The sequence below is a fragment of the Quercus suber genome, unplaced genomic scaffold, assembly GCF_002906115.3.
Source record: "Quercus suber isolate HL8 unplaced genomic scaffold, Cork oak 2.0 scaffold_227, whole genome shotgun sequence".
Taxonomy (NCBI): Eukaryota; Viridiplantae; Streptophyta; class Magnoliopsida; order Fagales; family Fagaceae; genus Quercus; species Quercus suber.
The window spans coordinates 311,662-322,299 of NW_027069685.1; the positions used below are offsets into that span (position 1 = coordinate 311,662).

At 37.3% G+C, this 10,638-nt stretch overlaps 2 protein-coding genes across 2 annotated transcripts; both read left to right on the plus strand.

Annotated features, from left to right (window-relative positions):
- The first annotated feature begins 1,551 nt into the window (after positions 1 to 1,551).
- LOC112016657 (uncharacterized) lies at positions 1,552 to 2,635 on the plus strand. Its single transcript, XM_024049185.1, has 2 exons — positions 1,552 to 1,875; positions 1,988 to 2,635. Exons 1-2 carry the CDS (start codon positions 1,552 to 1,554, stop codon positions 2,633 to 2,635), a joined length of 972 nt encoding a protein of 323 aa, XP_023904953.1.
- Positions 2,636 to 4,071: 1,436 nt separating this feature from the next.
- Positions 4,072 to 4,807, plus strand: LOC136070345 (uncharacterized). Its single transcript, XM_065780189.1, has 2 exons — positions 4,072 to 4,186; positions 4,296 to 4,807. Exons 1-2 carry the CDS (start codon positions 4,072 to 4,074, stop codon positions 4,805 to 4,807), a joined length of 627 nt encoding a protein of 208 aa, XP_065636261.1.
- Positions 4,808 to 10,638: the final 5,831 nt, after the last annotated feature.

Here is a 10,638-nt window from a genome sequence, read left to right on the forward strand (position 1 = left end):
TTAGCTTGGTTCCCCCCCCCCCCCCCCCACACACACACATCCATGATCATAAATACATACTCCAACATGAAATTAGCATTAATTGTTAACAATGTACATAAATTGGCTAACTTTGTAATCAAATATCTATAACTGGAATGAGTAAAGTAGCATGCATATATTTATACCAACGATCAAAGGGCAGCACAAGTCAGCCCAATCAGCCGGCCTGGGCCTACCTATGTAGACAACCTTAAGTTGTACCTAAAAAGGGCAGCACAAGGCAGCACAAGTCAGCACAATTAGCCTTTGTAGAGAACCTTAAGTTGTACCTAAAAAATAAACATCACGGAGACAAGCTGTAACCTAGGTTCCATATTTCAATTACCAAGATATCATATGAATACAGTTAACCAACTTTTTTTATTACTTTGTTTGCTATGAATTATGAATCTTAATGTAGTAAGTTTAGTAGAATTCTCCTTAGTTCAATGCCAATGCATTTTTAGTTTAAAAAAATTTGTAAACGTATCTTGAATTTAGAATATGCTTCTACTGTTCCCTGATTATGGTTCCCCATATTGAGCTTGTCTCCTCATGGCTAGCAAGATACTTGCAAAGAGGACGACAATTAAATAGCTTCATACAAATTGTTTCAAATTTATGATGCACTGTTCCTTGTCTCTGACTAACATACTAAACTTGTCCCCATTATATTCTTACAAAATATATTGTACATACACGCTACCATGTGCTCAATATTTGTTCCTCTAAATATACTGGGATATCTTTATTGTACTTGTGATATGGTTGTGTATGAGATGTGTGTGTTGTTCTTTAAGATGGCTGCGGAGTTGACAACATGGGATGCCAATTGTGAGGATGTGTTGTGTGACTCTGTACTTGGACACTATGTTTGTGGGAATTTGTGTCGTTGTCATGCCAATGCGCAAGTGTGGGAGGAGATCATAGACAATCTTAATGCCCGCATGGGGAAGGCCTTTACCGTGAGGCGGGTAATTAGGAGGTGGAAGCGTATCCAACAGAGTTATCGCAGAGCAATGGTGGGCCGTAACAGATCTCTTCGGCCCAACGTTTCCCCTGTGGCCTCTCCAGATCGATTGTTAGATGACCCACCGCAGTAAGAGGCGAATGCCTAGTTGAGGCAATTTAGTGCATGTTCCTTTTGATATACTGCTGACATATTTTGTTCCCATTATGTTGAGTAGCGTACTTTCTTATGGATTACCATGTACTTAACCATGCACTAACCTAGTAGTATTTGTGACCACTTATTCAGTTTACTAACTCATTGCTTCGATCTTCCATCTTTTGTATATCTGGTCACATTGTATATGTGGTAAACCTCGATGAATGATTTATATATTACCATTTTTTATTATATATTACCATTGTTTCTTACATTCAGTGCATGCTTTTTCGTATCCTTGTTGATTTAATTATGGAAGATTTTCCAGTTTTTGGACCCCTTAAATGAATCCTATAGTCCTATTGTTCAATTGTTAAAATTATCAGCTGTCATAAGCTTACCACGTGACATGTTTCAAATAGATGGCACATGAATCACAAGATCAAGAGGAGAAATTGTGGCCTTCCCATGTAGAACATATTTTTATTGAGATAATGTTAGAGGAACAACTTAAGGGTAACATGGCAAAAGGTGTGTTCAAGGGTTCCATGTGGACATCAATCACAACTGAACTTAACCGAAGGACCGGGAAAGATTTTATCCTTAACCAAGTTCAACAGAAGCATAATAGGCTCCGTACCAAACAACGCAAGTGGAGCCAGTTGCTAAGACACACAGGATTGGGGTGGGACGAGCAGACCCAAACAGTGACTTGCTCTGATGAGGTGTGGCAGTATGTGGTTGCGGTATGTTTACTCTTGTTTATTAATTTTGACTTATTGCAATTATTTATTTATGCAATTTTCCTCTTGTGAACTTGCTACGTTTAGTGTGCTAATGTTTCCAAAGACATTCTAGAGCAATCGTGGTGCAAATAGCTTAAGGAATAAGGGATGCCCAGACTACCCATCACTACAGCAGTTGTTCACCCCTAGTACCGCAACTGGGAACTTGCAGATCCCCTCAAACACTCCTCCCTTGAATAGTGATAAGGAGCGTGCCCTAGAGGAAGAGCTTGCCAATGCTAATGATAATGCAAGTGCACCCACCTATCTGGATGATGACTGTTACACCCCTAACTTTGACACTTTCCCGCACACTGTGGAGGATGCTGAGGTTGAGGAGGTAACCCAACGAGCAGAAAAACGTCCTGTGATAGATGCAAGTGGCAAGGGTAAGAAGGTCTCAAAGAAGTCGGATAGGGTAAGTGAAATGACTGTGGCCCTAAGGGAGTACACTGCAATGTCGAGGGATAAGTTCAGTGGTAAACTCGGCAAGGGTAGCGGTTCATCCGAGCAATTTGCTCAATCCGCTGTAGGCGGTGATCCTTGCTCACTTCCCAAGGCAATGGAGGTGTTGAATTCGTATGCGGATCTCAGTAACAAGGCCTATATCAAGATGTCAAAGGTTTTGCAGCAAAAGGATGATAGGGTAGTGTTTATGTGTATGCCGGAGCATAGGAGGAAGTCTTGGATTGATGCCATTCTAAACCCAGAGGAGGATTGAGGGAGAGCAGTTTCGCTTTAAACTAGAACAATATTTAGTTTTTATGTAATATGGATTCCGGTTGTTCTATTTACTTGTTTATATTTCGTATGGATAATACTACGGTTTGTGTTATTTAACAAACTTGGGACCGCAAGCATGGTTTGTGTTATATTATGTTTATGTTATTTAGGAACTTCAGATGCCAAACTGGTTTGTGTTATATTATGTGACGGATTTGGATTTGAACTTGGAATCTTTGTATGGTTTGTGTTATATTATGTGAAGGATTTGGATTTGAAGTTGGGATGTTTGTATGGTTTATGTTATATTATGTGACGGATTTGGATTTGAACTTGGAATCTTTGTATGGTTTGTGTTATATTTGTGTTATAGTATGCGAAGGATTTGAATTTGAACTTGGAATCTTTGTATGGTTTGTGTTATATTATGTGACATACTTGGATAAGGTTTTTATTTTTTTATTTTTATACGTTTATTATGGTGATTGTTGAATTAGGTCTTTATATTCTACATGACTATTATGCGATGTACTTGTTTTAATAACATATTTACTTTTATATCTCTCTTTACATAACCTACCTAAATAGTGTGTTTGTGCTAATGTGTAGGTCACTTATGGCCTGGAAATGACTGGTGGCAGGCGGTCCAAGAGTATGACTTTGATGATGCATACTTCAACAACGTTGGTTCCAGCAATGACTGTGAAGAAAATGATGATGACTGGCCAGATTCAGAGTGTGAACGTGAAGAAGAAGCAGAGTTTAATTTAGTGAATCCTATAGTCGGGGAGATGTATGCATACATGCAACGGCATTATGATAAACAACCAATGCGAACAAGTGCATTGACCGGCAAGGCGTATATGGACGAGGTCACTGAAGGTAATCAAGCTAAGTGTTATGAGATGTTCCGCATGACACCTGAATTACTGTTGCATTTGGTGGATGAGTTGGCTGAACATGGTTACTTGAAGGATGGACATGGTGACGTGAATGCCACTCAGGCCGTGGCCATGTTATTGTACATACTTGGACACAACATCCGCTTTAGATGTGTTGCAGACCGGTTTCAGCACTCAACAGAAACCGTGTGCCGGCATTTTCGTCAGGCGTTGTGAGCTGTCCACCACTACGCGAAGCATTTAATTAAACCTGATCAGAACGTCACAAGCCTCCCCGAGCATCTTCAAGTGAACAAGTATTGGCCATGGTTTGAGGTACAAATCATTCCCTTACTTGACATACTTCGTACAACAGTAAAATAATATGATTTTGTAGATGTCCTTGTTAAGATTAATGAAAAGGTCCAATGTGTAGAGATGTATAGGAGCAATTGATGGAACGCACGTGAGTGCCCGACCTCCTGCAAATGCAACTTAAGCACATAGGGACCGTAAGAGCCTTATAACAACCAATGTGCTGTGTGTGTGTGACATGGACATGCAGTTCACATTTGTCCATGGTGGGTGGAAGGGCAGTGCAAATGACTCAACGGTTTTCGAGGAAGCGATTAGTGACCGGAAGCATGGATTCCCATGGCCACCAACAGGTACTATACATTACTATGAGTTTAACTAGAGTTATTTTATCCTCCACGTCTAAGTAGTGTGTTTATTGTACAACTTAATTACGTGCTGCCTGGCTGTGTGTGTGTGTAGGGTCGTACTACTTGGTGGATTCGGGTCTACCAATTGGCACTAGTTTTCTCCCCTCTCACAAGTCAACTAGGTACCATGCACAAGAATTCCAGTCAAGCCGTAGACGGATAACATCAAAAAAAGAGTTGTATAACTACAGGCACTCGTCCTTGCGAATGGTGATTGAGCGGTCTTTTGGAGTGCTGAAGGCCCGTTTCCCCATTCTGAATTTAATGCCAAACTTCAAGCCAATTTGGCAGCGTTACGTGGTTATTGTGTATTGTGCTCTACAGAATTTCATACACATGAACAATCGGAGTGATGAATTGTTTAGAACAATAGGGGAGAGTGTTGGCGAAGGTAGTGCGACCAATAACAAAGGTAGTGGTGATGCTGAAGCATCAACAAGCTCAGCGACCCAAAGACATGTACTAGAAATGTCAAGTGCATTGAAGAGAGCGATGGGGCAATTTAGGGACAATATCACTGACACAATGTGGGATGATTATGTTGCCCGTGGCAATGTCAGATGATTATATGTTGAAAATGGCAATTGACCATTTACTTTGCAGCGTAATCATTTTGGCACTATAGTAAGTGACAGACAACTTATTAATTACATAGGTGGATGTATAACTTAGTTCAACTTGTAATGATACTGCACTATTTTGGAATGACATGACAATGTGCAGATATGCTCTCGGCATAATTATGTAACGTAAATCGATTGTATCAATTATTAAAAGATATATGTAACGTAAGGGTTTCAAGTTTCAACTGTTTATGTGTCGACTCTCACCAATGGCAATGAATACAAAACTGAACACTTTTGTTAAACGGCCACAACGGTCCCTCCATTCTAAAATAAGTTATTAAAAATAAAATGCGAATATGCAATGTACGCACTAGAGTTTTCAATTTAGATTATTTAAGTATCATTAAATTGGACCAAATGTCAAAATGTGCGGTTCAAAAAACATATAAAAAATAAAAAATTGTCAAAACGTGGAATGGTGAAAATAATTCTATGGGGAGATTAAAAAAATTGGTCATGCGCTGAAAAAAAAAGTTTAAAAACTTCCAAGTAAAAAAATGATAAAGACATATAATTAAAAAATAACGAAACAAAATTTATTCAAAATGAAAATTTATGAAGACATCTTTTTCTTTTTATTTATTTATTGATAAAGACACCTTATTGTCTTATACACTGAAAGGGGCCAAATAAATTTTTTTTCTTTTTTGGATAGAATACGTGCAAAAAATATAAACTGATGGAGAAGTATTCATTATTGAATATAAAAGAATGCATAAAACGAATGATAATAGATTGACCTGTTTTGTTCAAGAAACGTTCATTGCTATACACAACACCTCCCTGTACAGCAAACAGCTGACAAACACAATTCTCATTCTGCAAAATATTTAAGAACTCAAAACAAGGCATGTGAAGTGTAATGTACATTATACACGTGACCGTCAATGGTTCATGGCAGACGCAGTTGCGTATGGCAATGACCCCCCAAAACATTAGAGAACACAAAATAAACCCTGAGTACAGTACAAGACAAAAATAAAGCTACCCTATACTTATAGACCTTGTCTTCAGCAATCCGGAGTTTGAGATTACTTTTTTCACCCTTGCGCTTTGCTTTCCTTAGGAGCTCCCATGCTTCTGCTTCCCTTGCTTAAGCCTCATCTCTTTCGTTTCTTGCAGCTACGGCGTCGGCCTTATATCTCGCAAACCTTTCGTGGACAAGTGGTGCCGTTGCATGGCCATGTGGGCATGTATTCTTGTCCAACCATTTGAAGAACTTACATGCCTAATCGGAGTCCTGCATACAACATTGAAGGCATATATAAGATGGTCAGCAAAGATAGTAAAACAATGACAAGTCGAATATGTAATGACAATAAAATTGAAGATAGAAACTAACCGGTGCCCACTGCTGACATCCATAGAACCTCCTACCGAAATTACAGATAGACAAAGAGGTCCTTTCCACACACCGATCCATATCGCACATATGGTCGGTAGAAGTGGACTCATAAGTAGTGGCAGAAGACATGGTTATGGCTTTTCTTTTTCCAATATATCTACACACAAATAATTATATATATAATGTCAGTACATAGTTCTACATAATCAATGCACTGTCAATGGAAATTCATCCTTTTGTTCTTAGCTTCATAGCCTTCATTATTGTTCTACCACTTGGCAGTAGGCAAATTGATTGATTGAACCCTAACTCCTCCAATATCACGTATGTCTTAGTGGCCAAGGGCTCAGAATCATTACATTTATTATATCACATTCCATTATTAAAAAATGTCCACACACTTATTTAAATGTTGTATGTTTAACATACAATGCTAACTAGAGAGACAAGAATCCAATCTAGATAAAAAGCTATGTGTCACAATAACAAAACTAAATCACATATTACTAAATAAATGGTGATTTAAATTGTTAAGAAATAGTGAATTTAATCATTGAACCGTTGTTTTAAAACTAAGCTATTTGTTTGGGTTCATATAGAAAGTTCAAAGGTTACGATGTACCAGGCAGCTTAATGAAATCTGCACCAAATTTCTGCTCTGTTTATGTAATTTCAAAAGGGAAAATATTGTCAGCTAGGACAGCACTAAGGCCCATGGCAAATACTGCTACCCCACCAAAACAATTCTCATCAGGAGGGCTTCCACCAACACCTGAACAAAATGGAGAAGAAACCAGGTATGTACCCAAAATGTTAGATATTAGTCCATCAATCCACGTGGATGTGATCGTAGTTCTTTAAGTTCAACACCTAAGAAACTGTACTTAAAGTTTACTCTATATGAATATAACAAGTGTAACATAAGACATAAAAAACTAATAGTGGTGGTCTTGTTATTCGATCAGTTTCCAAGTTTGCCTGTAAGCATCCATTCTTTTTGTTTCTTGGCAAAACACAGATCTGTAAGGGGATGGAGAAGTGCAGGACCAGGTTATGAGAGATTTTACTTGGAAAAGAGCAGTGATGCGTCGAGGACATCACGCGAGTGAAGCAGGAATAGTCCAAAGAATCTCTCATTAGAAAATATCGAGATTCACAACCGTGGGGCAAGGTCTTCATTTGGCCAAGATTCTGTCAGGGATGAGAGTGATCTTCCAGGGGAGCTGATGTTCGGATCAGTGGATATCTCAGGCCAAAATTTAGATTTCAGCATTGCAGCAAGTTCTCCCAAGGAATAATCCACCAAACATTCTGCAGTAAGTGTAGATTGGTATTGAATATTGAATGCTAGTAATTAAGAAAGGTCTAAAATTTTGAACACTTTGTAGTCTGTTACCACACAGTAATAATTCTATATCCTATTCCTAACATTAAGAAGTGGTCTCATTATCGTCAAGTAATCTAACTATGAGCTGCTGGTTTATTACAGCGAGAGCTAGAAGCTGAGATGAAAAAATTGAAGCTTGAACTAAAGCAAACCATGGACATGTACAGCTCAGCTTGCAGAGAAGCAATCTCAGCCAAAAAGAAGGTGACTTTAATTTTTCTTACAACAATTGGGGGAGGGGATTTGAACCAAGTTCTTCCCATGTTGGAGACTGGGCAATGCTACTGACGCACAAGGCTCTTGGAGAATGTGACCTTATATTGTCACACACAAAATTCAAATGACCTGCTTTATTTGCTAGCACTCTTCAATGAGCTGTCCCGAATTAAATTTGTTTCAAAAGAAAACATTGCATTTAAATTTTTAGCAATATGATCCTTAAAAATTAGTTTTCTTCACTTGCCACTGTACCTCAATCTTATATTGACACATTCCAATTACAAGCCAGCCAACCAAAAATAAAAAATAAAAATCCAAGTTGTTAGTCCACTGTAGCATACTAGACACCATAGGTTTCCGAGGTTCATTGATAAATGATTATAGCTCAGGCAGTAATCATTACCATTTATTAGAAAGGAGAAAAAGAAATATGCATAGTACACAAAAATCCTAGCCTTGAAACAATTAAAATAATTTTGTCAATGGCTGTCAGGCTAAAGAGCTTCATCAGTGGAAGGTGGAGGAGGCTCGTAAGTTTGAAGAAGCCAAGAAAAATCACATAATGGTATTGGTCTAGTCTAAAAAGAAAATCAAACTTTTGGAGAAACTTGAACATTTGCTTTACTAAATCAAAAATCACAAGTCGGAGAATAACAAAACAAAACACATATTACTAAATCTAGTCGTCGGCATTCTCAAAAGGATTTACCAAATCAACATTATAACAAACACATATAACTTATTCACATAATCACAATAACAAAACACGGTTAATTTAGAGATTACAGATACATTGAAATTCAGGTCACAAGTGCATTCGTAAACACAATTCATGTATTCAGTGATATTGAAGCAGCAAAGTAACAAAAAAAAAGTGTTGATTTATTTACATGCCTGAGTTGAAATCTGCCTAGGGATTCTTCTAAGAGCTCGGCGAGATGAACTTTGAAGAACCGACCTACAAAACCCAGAACATTTTTCTCAAAATCCAAATGCAAAACACACAAATCAACTAAATAAACAAAGTGAGAGAGTACAGGACTGTCGAGGTAGCACCGTCTTGGGTTGGAGGAGACCGGCCGTGACAAAATCGAGAAATGGGTACTATTTCTTATGCTCGTTGGTGCCGCTAGGTCACGACAGAGGAGATGGCGCCACCGTACACGTCGGAGAGATGGGTGTTCTTCACTGGCGACGATTCTGACGAGGCGAGGGAGGTTGAGAAATTTTTATGGGTTCGGTTTTTTTGCTTTGGGAGAGTGACAGGGCTGAAGGGGGAAGGGGAAATGGGAAATGAGAAAAGAGAAGCTGATGGGGATGAGTACCAAGGCGCGGGTAACAAAACAGAACCATCTGACCAAGTGACAGAGCTGGGGCCCATGAATAGTGATGAAAATTGTTGAGTTATGGCATTGTAGTGATAAGCCAAACGGGTATTGATTTAGAGTGATGGGTAATGAGTGATAAAAAATGAGTGATGAAAATTGAGTGACGAAAATTGAGTGACCAAAAAAAAGTGGCCAAACAGCCTCTTAGTATCATCCACACACACACACATATAGGAGTATCATCCGTGTTTGATTTCATTCTATATATACAAGAAGAACTAAACTCATGCACCCGATGTGGGACACAAGCCCAGGTTTTTTTTTTTTTAATAACAGAACACGCCATCTCACAAAACTGTTAGGGTAGTTGGAGATGCGAAGCTCTATATATATAAGAAGAACTAAACTCAATATTTGATTTCATTCAAAATAATATTATTATTTCAATATATTAAGCTAAATTTATTATTTGTTAATTCTAATCTTATCAAATCTAACTCATATTAACAAAATTTAGGATACTTAATTATTAATTTTATTGTAATTAAATGTTTACAAATTAGATAAATCCAAGTCAAACACTGTCAATATATTCTTTTAAAAAAATAAAGAGGTTGAAAAAATGATACATATTTTGAATTATAGGGCTCAAACCTCAATTCTCAAAATGAGTTTTAAAATTTTCAAAGGATGAGTTTTTTTTTTTATTTTTTTTTATATAATTTATTTTGTAACTCAATTAACATTTTTAAGAAAGAGATCTAGATTCTCTAAAGTTTTTTAGGTACTCTACTGCGTGGAGTCTCTTAAATCTTAACGTTTCTTTTATAATAAAAGGTCAAGATATTACCACATTAGACTCCCACTATAATAATTAAGACTAAAACACACACAAAACTCAAACTTATCAGTTTGTTGTGGTTTTTTCCCCTATGATTTTCTCACTTATCCGCAAGCACCACAAACAATAAAATAGATTGAATCAAAAGGCTACAGTTTGCAATCAAAAGATTGTGAATGTATTATCTTTTGGGTTTTTTTTTTTTTTTTTTTTTCCTCGAAAGAGAAGTTCAGACAAAAACAAATTTCGTCTCCATACGATGAGCTTTAAATCTCATACAAGGGCAACCCAGCATCTTGTTTGGTTGCTTTGAAAATGCATCAAAAAGACCATTTGATCCAATAAAAAGAATTTGAATGGACAATTAAAAAATTAATAAAGAAAATCAATTCTTTTACTTTCCCTCCTTTTTGCTCAGCAACAAAACAAAAGGATTGCATAACCCCAAGCCCCACCTCCATGGGAGTTGGATTGACTCTGCTTTAGTGTTTTGGCAATCTTGGGTTGTTTTGTTTGCCTCTTGTAAACTTCATTTAAACATCAAATTGATGGCTTGTTTAAGATTTTTTTTTTTTTTTGGTTTTAATTAGATTATTAAAATGGAATACTAACATGGCAACGTCTTAGTCTTTTATCTATACTATTATTT

What these genes read in the sequence shown, in the direction of transcription:
- LOC112016657 (XM_024049185.1), top strand. Translation starts at nt 1,552, where the DNA reads ATGGCACATGAATCACAAGATCAAGAGGAGAAATTGTGGCCTTCCCAT. An exon ending in TGTGGCAGTATGTGGTTGCG is followed by an intron (nt 1,876 to 1,987) that starts GTATGTTTACTC and finishes AAGACATTCTAG; the next exon opens with AGCAATCGTGGTGCAAATAG.
- LOC136070345 (XM_065780189.1), top strand. Translation starts at nt 4,072, where the DNA reads ATGGACATGCAGTTCACATTTGTCCATGGTGGGTGGAAGGGCAGTGCA. An exon ending in ATTCCCATGGCCACCAACAG is followed by an intron (nt 4,187 to 4,295) that starts GTACTATACATT and finishes GTGTGTGTGTAG; the next exon opens with GGTCGTACTACTTGGTGGAT.